Source organism: Heteronotia binoei, chromosome 12, assembly GCF_032191835.1.
Source record: "Heteronotia binoei isolate CCM8104 ecotype False Entrance Well chromosome 12, APGP_CSIRO_Hbin_v1, whole genome shotgun sequence".
NCBI lineage: Eukaryota > Metazoa > Chordata > Lepidosauria > Squamata > Gekkonidae > Heteronotia > Heteronotia binoei.
In genome coordinates, this window is record NC_083234.1 from 40,452,674 (window position 1) to 40,475,483 (window position 22,810).

General features: G+C 42.5%; 1 protein-coding gene across 1 annotated transcript in view; it reads right to left on the reverse strand.

Annotated features, from left to right (window-relative positions):
- Window positions 1-10,211: 10,211 nt before the first annotated feature.
- The window catches only part of LOC132580143 (zinc metalloproteinase-disintegrin-like NaMP), a 74,863-nt gene continuing 62,264 nt past the window's right edge, over window positions 10,212-22,810 (reverse strand). Inside the window, exons 13-21 of the mRNA XM_060250810.1 lie at window positions 21,520-21,609; window positions 19,990-20,185; window positions 18,878-18,980; window positions 17,746-17,902; window positions 16,417-16,497; window positions 15,122-15,200; window positions 12,543-12,645; window positions 10,507-10,603; window positions 10,212-10,420 (exon numbers count right to left, since the gene is read on the reverse strand). Of these exons, the coding sequence (XP_060106793.1) occupies window positions 10,259-10,420; window positions 10,507-10,603; window positions 12,543-12,645; window positions 15,122-15,200; window positions 16,417-16,497; window positions 17,746-17,902; window positions 18,878-18,980; window positions 19,990-20,185; window positions 21,520-21,609 (1,068 nt within the window). The 3' untranslated portion in view covers window positions 10,212-10,258. The remainder of the gene's footprint in view (window positions 10,421-10,506; window positions 10,604-12,542; window positions 12,646-15,121; window positions 15,201-16,416; window positions 16,498-17,745; window positions 17,903-18,877; window positions 18,981-19,989; window positions 20,186-21,519; window positions 21,610-22,810) is intronic.

The window sequence follows — 22,810 nt, forward strand, 5'->3', positions numbered from 1 at the left end:
TCCATGGACAGATTTGTTTTTAGTCTGTATAATCTGTGGTTTTAAATGTCTTTTAAAAAAATTAATTCCTATAACCCTGCCTACCAAAAATCCCAGAACTACTTTATAAGACTGCATGCATGAAATATACCGCTAGTTGTACTGTACTGTGAAAAGTAACCCAACAAACAGGTTCAAATTATTTGTAAACAGCTGAACTGATGAATGAAATATTGGCTTCTTGTTCATGACTGGCAAACACAACGTGAACTGATCTGGCAGGTGTTTGAGCATCCAACAACACATTTGTCAGGACGAGCACCGCTAACAACAGGCAGATTAAAACTTTCAGTAATACGAACCATATTTACTCAAAAAGAAGACAACTCTGAATGTAAGATGACTCTCTTAAAATGTTCTACTTTAAAAAAAAAATGGAACAACATAACTCTAACTTGTATGCAAATATAAGATGACTTCTGGGTTGAGGGGAAGGGGGTGTTTGCTTGTTCGTTGTTTGATGGCATAACCATTAAAAAAACCTAATCTTGCATTTTGATTGGTAAATAGTGTCATAATGGGGAGGAGAAATAGGAGTTTTACAAGGTTGTCCCTATTTTCAGCTATCGAATGTTAGAGGTTATCTTGTCCAACTAGAGTTGGCTTTTTGTGATCCCTAATAGGCAGGAAAAACCAAGACACTTTACTGAGTCCCTGGCATCTCCAATATTTCATACATGAAAATAGTAACAGGCCTGAACACTCCCTCCCCAATTATTTCATTTTACTGACAGATCTGCTTCGTGCTGAAGAAATTAACTCTGCAATCACCATTCTTCCATGATTAAAAAGTCAGAGAGGCAAGATATAGCAGAAAAACCAAATTGATGTATACTACTAGATCACTGATTCAAAAGGGTTAGTGACAGCAGAGTCCTGCACAGTGTCTTTCTGTTCAGGTCCATGCACCTCTTTGCATGAGCCTGCACTTGACACAAAATGTGTCTATTTCCCACTCTGATGTTTAACTGCTTAGTGTATCGGGAGGGAGGTGTGGCTGGACAAATAACAATTCTAGCAGTTTACACTAGCAGAGCACCCTCAAAATATAAAACTAGGAACAAAATGATTTACCGGAAAATAGGAAACACCTCCTGGGTAACCACAGGCAGCTGAGTATGTGTTGCACTTGACCTGAGCGATGACCTCCTTTTGGCTTTTCTGTTCAGATAGCCTGAAAAGATCTGATGCAAGCCTCTGAACAAAGTAGGTTGCTATTGGTTCAGAAGGAAATGTACTACAGAAAAGAATAATGCAGTTGAAGTTTTTTAACAGGAGATGTCAGGTTTGCATCACAGATAAATAGTCAGGCCAGGGTGCACTTCTGTGGCAAAGGTACCACAATTTAGATAAGGCAGGGTTAAGCAACACAGAATTCTAAACCAGGCCTGCACAGTGGGCTAGCTGTCCATCAGCCACACTCAGCCCTGGCCACATATGGTGGGCCACTGGGTTGGGGACGGGGGTCAAGGGACCTATTTATGGCAGCTATTGCTAATTTGTTAGAGTTTGGTTTTGGACTGGATTTGTGCACAAGTAGAAGAGGATGATGTGTGGAAACAAACACACACCCCAATCACACACGGACATCAGTTGCTTAAGCAGGGAAAAACCTCCATGAGGAAGTACTCAAGGACTAAACTAGATGCATTCCTGCCACTGAAATAGCAGTCCTTTGCCTCCTTTTCTTTCCCCCAGTAACATTTAGTAATACGAAACAATGTCATGCAAATCATCACAGTATTGGGAGTTCCCCCGTCAATGGCAGTCAATGAACTGGAACAGTGGAGAGGAACTCGGAGCAGGATGACATCAAATCACATACTCTGTAGATGTTACTGGGGGAGGAGGAGGAATGCTGGAAATTTGCAGAACCAATTACACTTATTGTTATACCTGTAGAGTGATATAGTGTTATGAAACTGACACATTAAAAACATATATTGAAAAAGCCCCAGTGGTTCAGAGGAGATGGGATGGTGGCAGCAGCAGTTGGATAACAGAGGCAGGAAAACTGCTGCATGGAAAGCCCTGTTGCCACAGTGTTATGGCTGCCACAATGGCAACAGGGCAATCACACAAGGCTGATTTGGTGCATCGTATGTTGTATAGGCTTGTAGCACACTAGATACAGTGTGCATGTTCCATGTTAATTAAGCATCATGTGCAAAGGGGAAGCTCAGATTCCCTCCCCACCTGCAGAGGGTAACAGTCCAACAGGAATTTTCCTGATAACATTTATGGACCATCTGCCTCAACCATAGATGGCACTAATGGCTTAGTTCCAAGGCTGGGTGGGCTGCTGTTTGTTCTGGGAGCCCTGAATTCTCCAGATATTCCCATTTATATACAGCCAGGCGGTATATATTAACAGGAAAGACAAACTAATGTGTGTGTTTTTTCAGGAAAAGTCTGGACTTTATATAAGAACATTTTAAATATAGATATCTTTGCAAATACATACGTTCAATAGATAACAAAAATAACATTTTAAATTTCCATTCACCAAATGCACACTCACTTATATTAAAAATAACATCTCTAACGGGGGAAAAAAACAGAGCAGAAAAAAAATCATTTGGAACATTATTATTCCAGTGAAAAGGCACGATCCGGAAGGAGCTGTCCTGCATAGGCCCAGTGAAATGAGGTGCCATGCATGAGCAGCAGAAGAAAATGTACACCCCCTGTTGCATGAGTGAGGAACACAGAGATTAACACAGGGATTAATAATGAAAAGGACAAGGATGCCTTCCGCATGCATTTGCATTTCAAATACTTGACAGCTCATTCATCCCATCTGTATTTCAATGGCAAAGCATTATTTCAATGGCAACTGGCAAGGGATGGGGGGACTTCTGAGAGTACATGACTGGCCCAAGGTCACCCAGCAAGTTGCCATGAGAGACCCAGGGATTCGAACCTGGGTCTCCCAGATCCTGGCCCAACACACTAACCACTGCTAAATATGTTTCCATTTGCTATGCTTAAAATCCTTTCCAATATTTCATGCTTTTGCATCTTTAATCAAAGACGATCCCACTTCATTCAATGGAATTTTTCAAAGTAACCATGTATATGTGAAAAAATACATCAAAATATATCTGTGAAAAAATACAATACAATGTATATGTGAAAAATACGTTAAACATAAATCTTTTGTACTCCCCCCGCCCCACCTATGAAGGCTTTCCCATGACTGGATTTGTTTACCTGCCCCCCAAGATCACATCAAAAAGTGCATCTGATTCCACAACCCCTGCACAAATTTTCTACACTAAACCACACCGAAGAAGATATAAATTGCACCTTGTAATTATGCCCACAGCAATGTATTGCCATTCCATGTACCAATCAAATTATTCACAAATCAAGTATCAAGTGAAAGAGGTCTTTGGGGAGTAATGTCTTTAGTGTAAACACTCTAAATGCATAGACCACTAAAAATTAGCCTGAAAGGAATCCCAGATGATTCAAGTGCTAACAATGATGCCCTTTACCAGGCCAAGGTTGCCAGCTTGCGAGTGACTGATCTGCTCCCCAACCATCAGCAGCAGCAGAAGCTGCAGACATCTGCAAGCAAACCTTTTTCACAACATGGAGAAAAGCGTCATCACCTGCAAGTGGTTAAACCCATGTGAAACGCACAGGAGCAGGGATGGGTAAAAAGGGTGGCAAACATTGCCCACTGCAATAGTTCCTCAGCAATTGTCAAGGCACAAGAGGCTCAGAATGTGAGCTTTGCTTCAACGCTTCCTGAGAGCGTGAGAGAGGTGTCTTGGAGAAGGCTGAAGAAAGATAACTATTTCCCCCTAATTCAAGCAACTTGTATTCCTGGAGTCATGGTGAAGGGCCAGGTCACGCTCTTACTCCATAGCAAGTCCACTTGAGAAGCAGTCTGTTTCCAGTTGCATTCAGCTTAGAAAATCTCTTGGAAAACCCGTGCAAAACCTTTGGTCTGGTCCATGGTTGGCAGTGAAAGTCTACAGACTAGGCACAGGCCATTGCTAAGTTTTCAAATCTTAAAGCTTTCAGATCTTAAAACTACATGGCTCAGTTCCGCAATTCACAAAGAACTCCCGATGCACTAGGATCTCTCAGGTCATGATTCTATCACTATGGATATAACAGAGGCGGGCTGAAGAAGTTCCCTTCTGTTTTCTCCCCTCGAGAGAACTCCAGATGACAGCTAGCAAACATAAATGCTGCCATTTCTTTTGTAGGAAAAAACATTAGAACCGTAGAAAGACATTGGCCATTCTGTTTCCTTTGCAGATGGAGGAACCAAGGGAAAAGAAGAGCCTCCTTGAAATCCCAAAACAGTGTTCGGTCGGATCCTTCATACTTTAGGGTTACTTGGAGGTTTCAAAGCCTATGGGAAAAACAAAGAGGTCTCAACATCAAAACAGAAAGCAAGGGATTCTGGCAAACTAAATGTGCAATCCTAAAAAGAGTCCAAGCATGATGGGAGACTGAGTTTTATTTGAGGTCTAGTGGGGCCCAAACCAGGCAGCAAGTTCATTACTAGGGTTCCCAACCTCCAGGTGGTAGCTGGAGATTTCCTGGGATTACAACTGATCTCCAGGCCTGTCATGATCCTGGACCTAGTGAGGCCTGCAGGCTCCAGAGAAGCCTGCCTAGGAGTTACTGGGGAAAGCCTACATTTCCCAGGATCACCTCTGTGGGTGGCAAGGTTTTGAAGGGGAACTAGCCCAGAGAGGGGTGGGACCTGGGAGCAGAGCACAAAAAGGGCCAAACACAGACAGGGTGTGTTCTTTCCTGGAGAGGCTGCAGACAAAGAGGCCCTCTGTCTAGAGAGGTTGCAGACAGAGAAGGAGTGCTCTCTGGAACAGGCAGTAGGAAGATCCCTCACCCAAGGGAGGTGGTGAGTTTTGGTATTAGAGTAGGGACTGTATAGCTAAACGTCAGGGCTTTTGTTTATTTGCACTAACCTTTACTGTTTCATATTCACTACAGCACTAAATCTTTATCGCCCACTTATTGTTTTTATGGCACTAATAATAAACCATTTTTGTTGTTATACTGCCTGGATTATCAGTTCTCCTTGGTCACAGTTAAGAGGTATTTATTAATAAGGAAGACAAGGATGGTTGGGTGCTCTGGGTCCTCCCATGCAGACCCAGAGTGGTGGCAGCCTGTAGGAGGCCCAGCCAGGCCCCTGCTGTGTGACAAGCCACAGAGAATATAGCTGCTTTGGAAGGTGGGCTCTATGGCATTATACCCCACTAAAATCCCTCCCCTCCCCTCCCAAAACCCCACCTCCTCAGGCTCTACCCCCAAAAATCTCAAGGTATTTCCCAACCCATAGTGGCACAACTCCATCCATTACCCTGATCTGACCTATGTTATTTCAGAAATATAGTTACCCCACCCCCCGCCCGTTCATAAATCATGAGATTGTATGAATGTATAGGATTGCTTGAAGGAGAGTTTGTAACAGTCTCTTGAGAACTTATAATAGGGCACCATTTTTAAATACACTAAGTCCCATTAGACTCAGCAGGGCTTGTTTCTGAATTACCACTGTTCAGAAAATGCTGCCAAGGGATACAGTTTTCAGCTTTGAAGGTTTCCATGGCCTAATACCTGCATCCCACCATTCCATCCACTGCCCTCATGTTCCAAAGGTTGCCACTGAAAGTGAAACAGTGGCCAGTGGAGGGGCTGGTTAGCTCTTTCTTTTCTGTCATTTCCTCACTCAAAATCAATTCCTTCAATAGAAAAGAGTAAGCATCCACTAATAGAGCAGAACAGATATATTTATTGTATATAGCCAAAGGCTGTCACAATAAAAGATTTAAAAACATGGTGATAAAAATAGTCCAATGAAACTAAAACAACATGTAAAAGAATTTGGTGTAAGATAAGATACCAGAGCAACTTAATTTTAAATTACAGAAATAGAGTTCAATTAAACTCATCCATAATAGAACAAATTAATCATAAATAGGGATGGAATTCTAGCAGGAGCTCCTTTGCATATTAGGCCACACACCCCTGATATAATCAATCCTCCAAGAGCTTACAAAAAAGAGCCTTGTAAGCTCTTGGAGGATTGGCTATATCAGGGGTGTGTGGCCTAATATGCAAAGGAGCCCCTGCTAGAATTCCACCCCGATTATAAATATTGGTATACAATAAAACTGTAAACATCTAAGACAGTACCTTATAACGACTAACAAAATTTGTGGCAGGATCCAAGCTTTCCTGAGTCACTGCTCACTCCTTGTTGTGAGCAGAGCCTCACGAAAGCTCATATCCTGCCACAAATTTTGTTAGTCTTTTAATGTGCCACTGGACTCTTACTCTTTTCTGTTGCTACAGACAGACTAACATGGCTACCCATCTTGATCAAGAGAAAAGAAGGTTCATCACTGTTTCACCTTCAATGGCAGTTTCCAATACATGAGGGAAGTAGCTGGATTTGCGGGGGAGGCATGTTAGAACATGGAGACGTTTCAAGGTGGTTGGAGAAAGCAGTTTTGAACAGTAAACCAGCAAGAGGGAAAGGTTAGTAGCTTCTTCTCCATTCCTTCCTCTGAAAGTGTCTCCCAAGAGTGCTTGTTAATTAAAAGTCAGTTCATGCTTCTCCTGAATATCATGGAGACTGTAATCTTCTTGGGGGCAGAGATTTGCTTGGGGCAGAAGCCGCTGCTTCTGAATAAGAATGACAGGCAACTCGCAACACCATAAGCATGCCTTTAATACTGTCCTACATTTCCTCGGCAGCATCTAGCATTTGTAAATGCCAGAAACGGAGCACTCTGTTATATGGAAGTTATTTTCCATCACCAGAAAGATTATGTTACTAATTTACTTATTTTTCTCTAAAGAATCTCAACTATGTTGATAAATCCTTGCTAGTAAAAGACAAGTAACCACAGTTACAAAGAAGAACTGAGCTCCCCGCACCTCACCGTGGCATTCACAGTTGTGCAGAGGGGAGGGGGGCTTGGTCAAACCTGCCTAACCAGTTTCTCCTCTTCTGCACAGCTCTTAAAAATACAGAAGCCCAGGGTCTGTTTTGGGGCACCCCTTGGAGCTTGGAAGTGGAGGAAGAGTTCCCTTCCTGCACATGGTTTCCTTTAGGGCTTTTTTTGGAGAAAAAGCCAAGCAGAAATTCATTTGCATATTAGGCCACACCTCTGATGTCACCATTGTTTCACACAGGGCTTTTTTGTAGAAAAAGTCCAGCAAGAACTGGTTTGCATATTAGGACACACCCCCTGATGCCAAGCCAGTCAGAGCTGCGTTCCTGCTCCAAAAAAGCCCTGGTTTTCTTAATTTCATGGCAGTCTCTAGAGCAATGTTGAAGGCCCTGAAAGTTCCCTCCAACAGGCTCTTCCTGTAGGCAGGGAAAGCTAGAGTGGGTTGAGGTGCTGGCTCACTCTTCCTCACTGCTTGATGTTCTGTGAGGGACAGAGCTTCAGCCCCATCAGACATCCTCAGCAAGGAGAGGTCCTTGCCAGAGGGTGGCATCTCCTTGCCAAATAGACCTTACCGGAGGCGGAGGTGGAGGAGCCGGTTTACACTGCTTGAAGGCAGGAGAGGGAACTGGCTTAACTGCTGCTACCTGTAAAAGAAGTACCATATTTTTTTCTGGTCAGAACCCTTCACATCAAATGCTTTCAATTATTTTGGCCTAACCAGAAGTGAAACAGTCTTCGTTCCAGGACTGTACTATCCTCATTGCTCATGAGGGAAGTGATTTCTTAGAAAGCACCTTCTGTAAAGACCACACCACACATGACAAAGGGAGCTCTGACTCTCGAAAGCTTATAATCTGAAAATCTTGTAGGCCTCTGAGGTGCTACTGGATTGAATCCAGCTCTTCTACTGCAGGCCAATGTGGCTAACCTCTGAGACCCTGTGAGAAAAGCATCCATTGCAAAGGGAAGCCTTGAAAATTAGTATTGCAGGAGGTGCAGATTTTTCACTGGTGCTATTTCAAACATTATAAAAAGCGGAGGTGGAGCCCTGACCTGAATAGCCCAGGCAAGTATTTGGATGGCAGACCTTTCTTGGAATACCCGGGCTGGGATGCAGAGGCAGGCAATATCAAACCATCTCTCTGAAACATCCTAGCCCCACTAGGGTCACCAGAAGTCACCATGACTTCCAGGCACGCAAGCACACACACACACACCAGCTTTTTAAAAGTAGAGCCAGTACTCTCCTAGAAACACAGCATTGTTATGGATGAATTCTAAGAGGCGGGTATACGATAAGAAGAGCAGAACGCAATAGAAACCCTTCTTTCAACAAGGCATCTCTTTGGGAAAAGCTATTCTTGAACATAAATGCTAGACACAAGGCTTGCGAGGCACTTTCTATGGATTTCTCCTGTTCTAATCTTGTATTGTTCCAAAATTTCTCTCTGTGATATTTCACTCCTTCTAAATTCCTGTTTGAGTAGGAGAATTTCTAAAATTCATTATAGAACTGGAATATGTGCAGTTTGCTTTCCCATTTCTTCAGATTCTTTTTGTGTAGTGTTTTACACTCACTGCTCCTTTGCATTGGTATTCAAAGAATGTGGACACATCACAAGGTTGACCTTGCTTAGCTTTTTGAGATATGCAAAAGCAGGTTAGACTAGCCCAGTCAAAAAGCCACTATAACCTAGGATAGCAAAATTTTATGAGTTCCAGACTAATGGGGAAATCCCACAAAGATGAACCAATATCCTAAATTGAACTCCTAAATTGAAATTACATCCAGGGTTGCCAGCCCCCACATCCCAGCGGGGGTTTACCTGCTTTTGGGGGTGCCATGATCCTAGGCTTTGCAAACTCTATGGTTTTGAAGGCAAAAAACCCACAGTTTTGCCCCCAAACCAGAGCATCACATGCAACATCACCAATGTGATGATGTCACTTTCAGGTGACATTATCACACCAGGGATATATGCCCAGCAGAACATCCCCCAAATTCCCCCACCAGGAGAAAGGGGGTAGGGCATTCTCAGGACTATTCAAAAGTTGACTTACTGAATTGCCTGTAACAGGAGATAAAGCTGGCTTGGCAGTTGGCACAGGAGGAGGTGGAATATTTGGTTTTCTGATGGGCTGGAAGAAAAGAAAAAAGAAATGGTCTTATCCAACTACATTTGCACCAGATTTAGAAATCAAGACAGCAAACATTATCTGGGCTTAGACTCAGACTTGAAAGGCAAATCAATTTGGAGTGAAAGCTGTCAACTTCTTTAGAAGAATGAGGCTGACTTCTTCTCCCCTTATGTCCAAAGACTATGTCCACGTCCCAGACTTCACTTGGTACAGCAGCAAAGTGTATATTCATGGGTTTCTCCAATAGTGCTACCTGCACCATCATCAGGTTTGGAAAATGGTGCAGGGGGAAAACTAATGACTTGTGTCCCTTCTCCTACAATCATGATCTAAATTGGGAGCTGCATGTCACATTCTTTGTGAATAAATTTTCAGTATCCAGGATGCAATACAACATAAAATTCACTTTATTAACTATTTATATAACTTAGAAAATCAGTATTAGAAGGAACAAAACTGACTTGCTGCTTCAGCCATGACTCTGTCCCAACCATCTAGGATCTGTATTATGTTAAGTACCACCCACTTAAAGTCCTAATGTCCTCATACTGCACGTGTTAGAAATGAATAGAATCTGCACCTCACACATGACTGCTACGTGGGACACAGGATTTGGAATCTTAGCCCACGCTGTGTCCCAAGGAACCCTGGACATTGTAGCTCTGTGAGGAAGGGTTAAGGATTTCTAACTGTGAATGCTGGACTAGATCGGCCCTTGGTCTAATTCTGCAGGGCTGTTTATATATTCCTTGGTCACACACTCAGATTCTTCATGTTCTTACCACTGGACTTGAAATTGAACAATGTTCTTACCATTTTGGCATTTTGGTAGCCACTCAGACTGTGCTGGGATTCTGCACCTGGAATTTTCTAAGGAATAATAGAAAGACAAATTAGATGGGAGTTACTGAAAAGGGGAATTCAAACACACACACACACATCTTACATGTGGAATAATAATGTTAAGAAGAAGGTTTTTATTTCACCTTTTCTGTGACATGTAATCTTTTCATCTTTTAATTTGCAAGGGTTTATTATATGGCCATATTCTTCATTTTTTTGAATTTTAAGGGCAGTGTTCAGTAGTGAAAATATACTGGGTTGGCAGACAGAGAGGTTGCACATCACTTTTATATTTCATTTTGTTTATTCTGTTTTATTATATTAGCCATATTTGTTATGGTCCATGTTGTAAGTGATAAAGATTCAATGCTCTTTCTACTTACAACACAAAGTGGTGGTTTGTTTGCTTGTGGTGGAGGTGGTGGAATCAGTAAACTTGCCGGGTTGACCTGAAAACAAGGCACAACGGAAACATTTTTACTTATTTACCTAGTACTTAGTTGCTGAACTGTTTAAACAATGTGCAGTTTCTTACCTCTGGAGGAACAGGTACAGGGCTCATATGTTGTCTTCTCTTTTGCTCTGGTCCTGAGAAGCCAGCGTTTGCAGATCCATTCATGTTCTTCTGGATGCTGTCAGAAAACCACTAAATATCAGCAAGGGCTTAAGGAAGGGGCTCAGTGACAGAGCACAGGCTTGAGCTGTAGAAGGTCCTGGGTTCAAGTACTTGAAGGACTGTCATACAGAGGATGGCGCAGAATTGTTTTCTGTTGCCACATAAGGTCTGACCAAAACCAATAGGTTGAAATTAAATCAAAAGAATTTCTAGCTAAACATTAGGAAGATCCTCCTGACAGAGTGGTTACTCAGTGGAACAGGCTTCCTCGTGAGGTGGTGGGCTCTCCTTCCTTGGAGGCTTTTAAACAGAGGCTAGATGGCCATCTGACAGCAATGCCGGTTCAGTGAATTAGGCAAATCATGAGAAGGAGTTGCAGGAAGGTTTGCATCAGTGCTTAGATCTTGTGGCCCTTTCTTACACACCCAGGTAAATGCTGATTGACACCACTTTGGGGTCAGTTAGCAATTTTTCTCCAGGCCAATTTGACCAGGGATCCTGGAGGGGTTTGCATCTTCTAGGCATGCAGCAGCCACTGGGAATGTATGTTTATGTGGGAGATATTTGTGAAGTTCCTGCATTGTGCAGGGGGTTGGACTAGATGACCCTGGAGGTCCCTTCCAACTCTGTGATTCTGTTATTCAATTCCTGACATCTGAAGCTTTAAAGAATCACAAGGAGCAGAGGGAAAGTCCTTTCTCTGGTATATGGATCAGCGGCCAAAGCAGCTATCCAAGTTCTAAAAATTTCAAAGTTTGGGCCAATCCAGATATGGTGAGGAAGATACATGGGCTGTGCATCAACTTTACTGGAGTTGCAAGGATTCCAACTGTAGTTGATTTGCAATGCAAACAGGCTGGCTTCTTTTGCTAATGAAAACTGTCTCCCCCAAGCTGTTTTTTACAATACAGGGACCCAAGACCCAGTACCTTTCTCCCCTGCAAAGCTAAAGTAAGCTGAGGCTGATTTTGAGTATGGAAAAAGTTAAATCCTCCTTCCCCCTGTGCTGCTGCTACACTCACATTCGGAGCATCCCATAGCTACAGTAATGCCAAGAACTACAGAGATGGAAAGGAAGGGGAATAGTACATAGGAAGAAATAGCAGGACAGGCAAAATGGCAAAAATGCTTCCTTTCTCCCACACAGACTCCTTCTGGTTTCTCTACTCCTATAAGGTACCGAAAACTGTTCTCCAATGCATCCAGGACTAGGAACTTGCTTCCATTTTTAAATAAACACGGACCATCACATTTTTCTCCAGAATAGTTCAAATTCTCTGCCTCCCAACTTATCGCTTGAATGCACCACAGAATTCACATACATGCAAAGGGGACACTTTTTACCACTTCCTGTGGCAGATAGCTGACTCCCCTCTTGTGCTCCTTCCCTTTTCCTGAAGGAGCAGCATTTCAGGGGGCATCCATGGGAGGACATCCCTCTCATCTATGGGAATCTTTTTGGTGGATCCAAGTCTACATTTCCTGTTTGGTGCTCACTGAATGAATAACTAGACAACATGTTGGGAGATCTGCGATTGGATCCTTCAGATCCAAAAAGCAGGTGCATGGGTTCAGATCAGGCCATGGTTCAAGGAGACACCTTAACCTTTCTCCCTCCCATACATGTTTTTTCTAATTAAACCCATCACCAGTGGGGGAATAATTAGCCCCAGTGAGGGAGAAAAAAGACTGGCAAAAAGGTGTCCTGGGATTGCTGGAGCCTCCAAGTGATGCAAACACATCATAATTCATTTGACATGCCTGAGCGCAATGAAGCTTTGTCTCGTGGCTGCAAACCTAAAGGTTTTTAGAGCTCAGCATTAAATGGGCTAGTTTTTAAATAAACTAATGTGGCTGTTGCATCACCACTCTACGATGTGGCTTCCCAGACTGTTCCTGCCCCCAAAGAATATTTTGCAGATCTGACCCTTTTTTTTTTTGCTGAACGGCTTTACCTTTGGCTTTGTTTCTTCTTCATAACATGGTAACGGTACAAGACAAAACCGATGACTCCTTTGAAAGCAAGGATCACCAACACAGCAACAATGATGATGATATCTGCAAAGGTGGGAAATGACAAAGAGTTCTTAATTTGTTCAGGATAAGTTATGTGAAAAATATGTCCAGCAGCCCACCCCAGAAATTTAAACTGCATGTTTTCATGCTGGAGACAAAGAGATATAATATAAAATCAACCACTAGAGGGAGTAAAGGATATGCAGAACAGAAAACAGATCCACTATATCAGGCATCACTTGACCTGCAACACTACCAAGCAGAACCATTGAGACAGTTGGGGGAGGGGGATCATGCATGCGGTCATGAGCTTTTCGAACAAGGGTGGAATTAAAACTGGAAACTTATACTATATGAGACATCATCCTTTACTCTCTTCCAAAATGAACCATCTCTCATTCACTCAGAGGGGGATTACATCATAGTATGACTCACAAAGCATGCATCTTCAAACATAGACCTTTCCCACCAACCTGTGATAAGTGGGAATTTATCTTCTCAACAGCCATTTGTGAGCTGGTGAGAGTTCATCAGGATTGCATCCAACTGGATTGGGTACGTTTGCTTTGATTCTTGGGATGCCTTTCCTACACAACCTAATTTTTTATATATATATAATCGCCAACATGAGTTTTTTCAACAATAACAATAAAAGATGGAATAAATTATACTGGTCTTGGGTATAGAGCCAAACTATACAGGGCCAGCCCAAGGGTGTTTGGCTCTTTGGCTAAACCACAACACACACACACCCCGCCGACACACTCATTGAATAAAGAGAAAAATTAGGTCTAGAACAAACTTTTATTTTATTTACTTCACATTCAAAATTATCCATACAAACTTCAAAATTGACATTTTATTGATTTTTTTTTTCAAATTTCATTGCACCGAACACCATTGCACCGCATAAAGTAATCCACCGCAACTGACAGTTCAACTTTTTTTGAGATGTACAGTGCTTCTAGTTAGCACAACAACAGATAGCATATTAGAGAAAAGAAATTTGCTTCCATCTACTATGGTGGTGGAAAGCCAACTTATGGCAAACCTGTACGGGTTACAAGATGTTGGCCGCAGTCACACTCACCATTAAATCCATCCCTAACCCGTCGCTATTATACCCCACAGCTTTTTTACAACGAATTTCCTGATCAGACATCCCTCCATCCTTCAGTTCTAAGCAGCATTGGTCCCGTCGTTGGTTGATCAGAGGTCTCAACCGGACCTCATTTTTTGAGATGGCATTCCGCACTCGTGCAAGTGCAGTACATGGGATATTGTGCTTGTCTTTTTTTTTTTTAAAGGTGCCAGAAAAGGTGGGCGATCTGCCCCCCCCCCATTTAAACACCCAGAAAGGAAGGGGAAGTCCAGGAGTTCTCTTTGCTGTCTCTCCGCCTGGCAGGGAGACAGCAAAGGTGGGTGATCTTCCTCCCCCCCCCCATTTAAACACCCCGCCGTGGTGTTTAAATGGGGGGGGGGGAGCACAGCAACTCTCTTCGCTGTCTCTCCGCCTGGCGGGGAGATGGCAAAGGGGGGTCATCTTCCTCCCCTGGCAGGAAGACAGCAAAGGTGGGCGATCTGCCTCCCCCCCCATTTAGTAAAGGACCCCTGTGCAAGCACCAGTCGTTTTCGACTCTGGGGTGACCCTGCTTTCACAAAGTTTTCATGGCAGACCTTTTACGGGGTGGTTTGCCATTGCCTTCCCCAGTCATCTATACTTCCCCCTCCAGCAAGCTGGGTGCATATTTTACCGACCTCGGAAGATTGGAAGGCTGAGTCAACAATTGCTGGCGCAATGATATCGTTTGGAGTGGGCTCTCGCAGGAAAGCAGATGTGTGCTTGCGACAAGTCGGCTACAATGGAGCGTTCAAACATAGAAAGTACGCGCGGGAGTCGTCGGAAGCATTCTTATTCTGGATTTAATGTACTATCAAAAAAGTCCGCGTCTCAGTCATGGCAGTTCGGGAAATGAATGAGCCAACGACCATTGCCAGATGCTGATGTTTGGACAACGGCATAAAATCCGACATGCATCTGGCTTTCATCCATGCCCATCTCGTCAGTTTATGTGCGTCTGACCTTGGCCATTCAGAGGTGATTTGCCATTGCCTTTCTCTGCATAGTGACCCTGGTATTCCTTCGTGGTCTCCCATCCAAATACTAACCAGGACTGACCCTGTGCACCTTCCGAGATTTGATGAAATCAGGCTAGCCTGGGCCATCCAGGTCAGGACCCTTAAAGCCTAGCGCCCTAGGCGACCACCTAGTTTGTGTGCATCGTCAGGCTGGCCCTGATACAGTAAGAAACAAAGGCCTGTTGCCAAAAATAGCAACCCTATGAGAAGTCCTCCCTCCCCCCACAGTGTAGAACAATTCAGTCCCTCCCCTGCCGAGCGATTTGCCCACTCAATGTTTTCCCTGTTTTTGACTTTTAGCAGTATCCAATTACACGGATCAGGGAAGTATTCATGTCAGGACATACAGTAAGTAGCCCTGCATTGTTCTTGAACTCACATCTGTTTGCTGTGGGGTCGTCACAGTTTGGCGGTGCCCATCCTTCTTCACATTGGCATTGCAATTCATGGTCACAGACCTAAGAAGGCACAAATCTCACATTAGTCTTCATGATGGACACATGAAAGGGAAGCCAACAATAGGTTCTCACATCTGTTCTGAGCTTTTAAGGCCTTGCTTGAGCAAAGTGAAACTAAATCCAGAAATATTCTTCCATTGGGGCAGGAGCTTTGGCCGCCTCTTGTCAAAACACAAGAATGGCTATGGAACATCCCTGGGCATGAGTTCTTTGTTTGTCTCAAACATTCATCCATAGCTTGCATTACTCACTTAGACACAAAGCAGATTTCAAAATTTAAAACATATAATAATCAGTATAATAAGATTATATTACAAAATTAGAAAACAATGATGTTGACATGATGGCTTTCAAACATTGGGTTTCAAAGTGGCTAGCACATTTCTTGAAAACACATTAGCAAAGTAAACAATGCAGTGTTAGCAACCGTAGCACAGCAACTCAGAACTCACTGCACCAACATATCCAAACTAATCGCAACTCATATTCACTGGCCTCAGAATACGACCTCAATACAAAGGTAAATGTTACCATTCCCAAATCATGAGCAATTCATCTCTAACATTAGTACATAAAAAGCCTTTTGATGCTCATTTTTCTAAACAAATTGCATTTATCCAGTTCTGTGGTTAATAAATTGACATGTCAATGCCTCTTCTCTTATTGCTCTTGATGGCACAGGCTGAACTAATGAATACCGTGTTTCCTTATGGTACTAAGCTTGATGTTGTTTGGGGCTGGGGACTGGGATGGAGAAAGATGAAGTTATGATAAGAACAGAAGAGCCAAAAGCTGAGTCAGTGAAGCTCTATGGTCCACTGAAAAAAACTGAAAGGATAACAAATATAGGTACATAGTGCTATACAAGGGTGGCCAAATTTGCTTAACATAAGAGCCACATGGAATAAATGTCAGGTGTTTAAAAGCCACAAGACATGATCAGATGTCGGAGGGAGGGAGGGGTGGAAGGAAATTAAATGTATTTTCCAAGCTGCTGGCTGGCTTGGCTTGGAGAAGTGATTTAAAGAAAGAAAGGCAGCCAACAGGGCAGTGGGGGCTTCAAGAGCCACACAATATGTGTGAAAGAGCCACATGTGCTGTACTGATGAGGAAAAGGATCGCAGGCAAGCCTCAGGATGTTAGTAAACCTTATCAAAGATCAGCCAACATTATTATTCCTCTGATCTTGATGAATAACTAATATGTCAGTCTTTACCGCATGTCCTTGGCACTGGGCAGAACAGTTGGTGGATCTGTAGGCTCTCTCAATCTCCATGCATTGTCCCATGCTGCAGACCTGCAAGTCAAAGACCAGGTGATAAAAAAACAAAACAAAACCCAACCCTAACTTTTTAGAAAACAGCATGCCATTTCCAGAACCTAAGACCAGGGCGCTATATAAAATGTTTTTTAATTTGCATACAGCTACAAAAGCCAGCATGTGCAGAAGAACTCGGGATGAAATGTTTTCTCTTTTATAGTTCCTAACTTTCTTCTGTCCTGTATTTCAGTACCCCTAAATTCTGGCTTAAGAAAATTTCTGATTCCTGAACTAGGTTATATACAGGTTGACACAGTTTCCAGTTTTTATGTTTCCCTCCCACACATCTCATACATTATAATATGGAATTTGTATCAAACACTACAGAAAAACAAGGCTGTTATGATTATGCAAACAATTGCGTCATGATTCTTTTCGTGTGGTGTTTTATTGACAAGCACATAGAACAAATGCACATTTTGTTTGATGATAAAGCATTAAACAAAAATAATCTCAATGAGCTGTACAAATGAATACATCAAGATCACTTTTTGAGCAATTGTTAGCAATGCACATGTACACATTCATAATACAGGACACAAGACTTGAAGAAAATAAACTATACTGTGTGCTGCCCCAAATATGGAAATAAAAAACAGAACAAAAGAGTTCTAAAATTCAGAATCATTATGTAAATGGAACTAGAAAATATATTTTTAGTGTAAGGAAATGTTGCTGAAAATCAAGATCAAGACAATTCATATCATGGTATCGCCCATTACTATGTATGGATGTGAAGTTGGACAATGAATAAAGATGACCGGGGGGTGGAGGGATTGATTCATCTGAAATGTGGTGTTGGAGGAGAGTTTTATGGCTACCATGGACCACCAAAAAGACAAGTGGATTCTAGATCAAATCAAGCAAGAAATCTCCCTAGAAGCTAAAATGACTAAATTTAGGCTACCTTACTTTGGTTACTTTATAGGAGGGCAAGATTCACTGGAAAAAGAAAATAATACTAAATACAGTAGAAAAAAATGAAGAGCCAACATGAGATGGAATGACTCGATGAGAAAGCCACAGCTGTTAGCTGTAAGGCAGTTTTTGAGGTCATTCATTCATAGGGTCACCACCATAAGTTGGAAGCATCTTGACAGTACATGACATGTACACACACTTTCACAAACATTATAATAACGGCATGCCAAGCAGCAGTAGCCTCACTAGCTGCACATTTGAGGTAGGCCTTTCAGAGTGAGTCACAGATGGCGCTTTACTAACCATGCCTTCTCCACATTTGGTCCCAGGGGCAACCATTCCATTATCTTCTTCGCCTTTGCTGGGGAAACTGCCTTTACAGGAATCAAACGATACGAGGCTTCCAGTCGAAGGCATTCGGGAACCACCAGTGCAGTATAATTTGCCACACTTTAGATCTCTTGATAGGAAACAAGAAATCATCATGAGTTTGAAATAAAATAGCAAAGGAAGGTCAACATTTTCATTAGCTTGGAATTGCTTTCTACCAGATAAACCTTTATCAAGAGTTCCTAGTGGTAACTACATGGGGCTGCCCTTGTCCCAAATCCAACAACTCCATCTAGTGCAGAATGCTGCAGCCAGGTTGTTAATGGGAGTTCTTTTATGGGAGCACATTCAGCTTGTGCTGAAAGCGAATCCGATAGTGTACCAGATTCGCTTCAAGGTGCTGGTTATTACCTTTAAAGCCCTATATGGCCAGGGTCCTGCATACCGTAGGGACTGCCTTTCCCCATATATGCCCCAGCGAGCACTTCGGTCTGGAACCCAAGACCAGTTGATGGTCCCCAGCATCAAATAAGCTAGGCTTGCGTCAACAAGAGCCAGGGCCTTTTTCCATCGCTGCTCCTAGCTGGTGGAATGAGTTGCCGGAGGAGGTGAGGACCCTGCGAGAGCTCACACAGTTCCGCAGGGCCTGCAAAACGGCACTCTTCCACCATGCTTTTTCATAATGACATCTACAGCGATGGATTGAGCCCAGAAACACCACCAGTGGCTTGTCTGGGACCTCCAGAGGTTTAAAAATTAACCAGTCTGATTACCACCACTAATATCTTGTTGTCTGAATACATTGAATTAGCACTAGATGTTTTAAATGTTTTACATGTTTTAACATTTTTATATTTAATGATGTTTGTATTTACTGTTAAATGGCTGGGCATGCTGTTGCTGACCCTCGTGTTGTTAGCCGCCCTGAGCCTGCTTTGGCAGGGAGGGCGAGATATAAATTAAATTAAATTAATAAAAAGAAAGAAAGAAAGAAAGAAAGAAAGAAAGAAAGAAAGAAAGAAAGAAAGAAAGAAAGAAAGAAAGAAAGAAAGAAAGAAAGAAAGAAAGAAAGAAAGAAAGAAAGAAAAAGACTCCCATTGCTTACTTTTTTCCACACGGTATATATGTGCCATTTGCTTTCTTGCAGTGTCCATAATACACCCCATTCTGGTTTATATTGTAACAAGAATCTGCAGCTACTGTGGCCCCTAGGAGGAAAAAAATTCCATTATCAAGGAATAGAATTATAACTGTATGAACAGTATTTATTTAGTGAAACATGTTTATCACTGTGCTCTCCAATAGGCATCCAAAGCAGCTTGCATAAATCACATAACACAGTTGATAAAACCCATACTAATTATTGTCTGTGATAACACTGAGAACTCCTGGATCTAACTCTATGCTTCCTACAGGAATTTCCTTGATCTCTGGTTTTTACTATAGAGTTTCAGGAAAACTGCTTTGTTTATTTGATGAATTTATATGCTCCAGAGCCCTGCTTGAAGCAGCTGACAAGTAAAAACAGTACCATAAAATATCATAACTTGTCAATACAAAAGGGGAAAAAAAACAAGCTATTAAAAACCAGCTAAGGGCATACATATAGTATAAAATAACCACTGAGCATCCTAAAATTATCCATAAAATAGCAAAAAAAAAAAAGATATACAATGAAGAGTTGGATTTATACCCCACCCTTCACTGGGAGTCTCAGAGTGGCTTACAATAACCTTTCCCTTCCCCTCCCCACAACAGACACCCTGAGAAGTAAGTGGGGCTGAGAGATCTCTCCCATAACTGCTCTTGAGCAGAATAGCTATGAGAGAACTTGTGGCTGACACAATGTCACACCAGCAGCTAGATGTGGAGGAGTGGGGAATCAAACCCAGTTCTCCAGATTAGAGTCTGCTGCTCTTAATCAGTAGCTCTCTAATCCCCTTAGTTAAAACTAGCTCCTTTTATCTCTCTAATCCTCTTAGTTAAAATTTTGGGTAAAAATAAATGCTTTTGGGCTAGCACCTAAAAGACAGTATGTTAGGCACCAGGCAAGCCTCAATGTGGAGAGCATTCCAAAGGCAACCACTGAAAAAGGCTAGCTGCTACCCACTCACCTCTGAGGGTGGGGGCATAGAGAGCAAGGCTCAGGAGATAGGTCTTCATGATAGTTCTAAACTGCTTTTAAAATTCAAAGCGGCAACTTTAGAAATCTCTCACCTGCTCCCCAAAGAGCAGTGCATTGGTTCTGCAAGATAGGACACTGCCCTATGTAGCAGTAACCTTGGTTGTTTCTGCAGGGGTATCCATTCACACGGAAGCGATCAGCTGGACATTGATGAGAGAGGCCTGTGCACAATTCTGGCAGATCACAGTCATGCTTAGCTGCCCGGCATACTGCTCCTGCTCTTCTGATCTGTTGGACAAAGAGAAAGGTCCTCCATTCCCTCATAGTTTGTTACATTTATCTCTAGATGTTAAACAGAGATTAACATTCAAAGCTTCTGATGTCAGGTCAAGTAAAGAAAGATCAGCATCCCAGTACTGTGGCTTGGGAAATTCCTAGGGGAGGTGCCTGGGGTGGGTGGACTTTGTACAGGGGAGGGAGTTCAATAAGGATATAATGCATAGAGTCCATCCTCTGAAGCAGCCATTTCCTCTAAGGATCAGTTCTAGCTCTGGGAAAACTCCAGGGCCCTTGGTCCCAATCTCTCCTCCCCCCAAGAAACTGAGAAGCAGGAGAAAAAATATCCAGAAAATGGCCTCCACAGTGACCCTCTAGGAATTTACTTGTCTCTATAGTTTACCACAGAGACTAGGGAAATTTCTAGAGCATCACCCAGAAGCGATATCACATCCTTTCTAAACTCCATCTTTCCCAGACACTGCCCTCAAAATTTCCCCTGCATTTGCTGAGGCTATACTGGCAACTCTAGAGCCATTTCTTCATCTATATATCGTTTATAAGTGGCTATATATCGTTGAAATGTGGGATCCATTCCTGATGATGAAAGGCATAGACTGAAGGGACCCTTTTTTTTCATGAACATCAGTCCCTGCTGTGCTGCAGTGATGTCATAGATGTATGCTAGGACCTGATCTAAAAAAAAATTGGACCACAAACAGGCTGAGGTCCTGTTCAAAATGCACAGGTAAGGATTTCCCAACTCCAGGTTCTGTGGAATCCCCTGCAGCCTCTGTTACAGGGAAGTCCACATGGTGTCAGTACAAGTTCATTACAGCTCCTAAAGATTATATTGTATTCTGCATCAGTATAACAGTACACAGCAACATATTCGTTTTTGTTGAATCAGAAGAGAAGATTAACAATTGTGTTTCACAGTACTTTTGATTACAATAAGTCTCAGAGATATTTAAAAATTCTCATCTGTCTTCATTTCCTAAACAACAGGATAGAGATGGGTTCTAGATAGTGTTGATTGCAAGTTCTAGCATGGGAGGGAATTCCTGAGTTCATTATGAGTTGAATCAAACCTTATTTGAAAACCAGGGTCTTTTCGTAATGGGTTCGCTGCCAACCAGCTCTCTTTTCCCTAGAGAACCTATCTTTTCAATGATTGGAAAGAACTAGAGGGAGGCTAGAAGGTCATAGAAGAGTCTTGCAGGTATCATTCTTAAGGTGTGGGCACTCCTGAGCATGCCCAGAAGGATGTATGACCTTTATAGTTTCCAGCACTTTCCTCTCTATGAGAAAGCCCAAGCCAGTGATGATACAAAGTCAAGACTTACCTGGCAATTTTCACAACACTCCCCATATCCACACTTAGCACCTGGTTTCAGTTTACATGTAGCAGCATCACAGCAGCTGTTTGAACATTCCTTAAAAGCAGAAACAGTAAGATCATCAATGCAGCACAGTGCTTTTGCCTGGCCTCTTCCAGTTAGAGTTCCTTTTGGAGATTAGTGTATACAGAAAAATGTATTGCTACAGCATACTTCATCTTACATGATTCATTAGCACAAATCATTTACAAGTTTGTTTAAATATTTATAGTCTCACCACGATTCAATGCAGTTAAACAATGTAAACTGATAACAGTCCCCCATACTAGAATGAGAGCGTGCATGTATAAAATGTTGTTAGATGATTTAGGACTCTTGATAAACAGCTAGCATAAGGGCTTTATTGTAGGGAAAAACCAGCAGGAACTCATTTGCATATCAGGCCACACCCCTTGATGTCACCATTGTTTCACATAGGGCTTTTTGTAGAAAAAGCCCAGCAGGAATTCATTTACACATTAGGCCACACCCCCTGACACCAAGCCAGCTGGAACTGCGTTCCTGTGCATTCCTGCTCACAAAAAGCCCTGGCTAGCACAGATGCCATCTGCGATGTGCATGTTCACCCAATAATGAACTGTAATTTGGTCACCAGGTACAAACATCAACACTGATGTTTCTTTTTGAAAGAGTTTTTAAATCTGCTGAAATTGCAAAATGGAATTTCAAGCCTGTACAAAATGCACCATCCATTTCACTTCATTATTTTGTCTATATTAAGGCTTGAACTAATGGCAGGTTAGCCTAGAGATGCTTCAGAGGGAAAAGCTGTGCAGACCTTGAACTTGTCTGACCAAGGTTTGTAGCTCCAGAGCCCATGCACTAATGATTTACTCAAAGGCTGTATTACTTTTTCTGACTTCTCTCTCCCTTTCTGTTATTAACTTGACCACTTATGGTGAGCCAAAGAAAAGTTGTTCAGTATAAAATACATTTTACCCATTGCACATACATTTCACACTGAAGCTTTCAGAAGGTACTTGTTTCCCTCTCTCTAACCAATGTGAAGAATGTGGAATGGTATAGCTTGATTTCATCAGATCCTGGAGGCTAACCAGGGGTGGTACTTGGAAGGAAGACCATCAAGGAAGACTCTGCAGAGGGAGGCAATGGCAAACCACCACTGCTTCTCCCTTGTTTTGAAAGCTCCTTGTTGGGACCACCAAGTTGCTTGCCACTGCTGGCGTTTGTATACATATCCAACAAGAAGACCCCCCCCCCCCCAAGCCTTATTGTG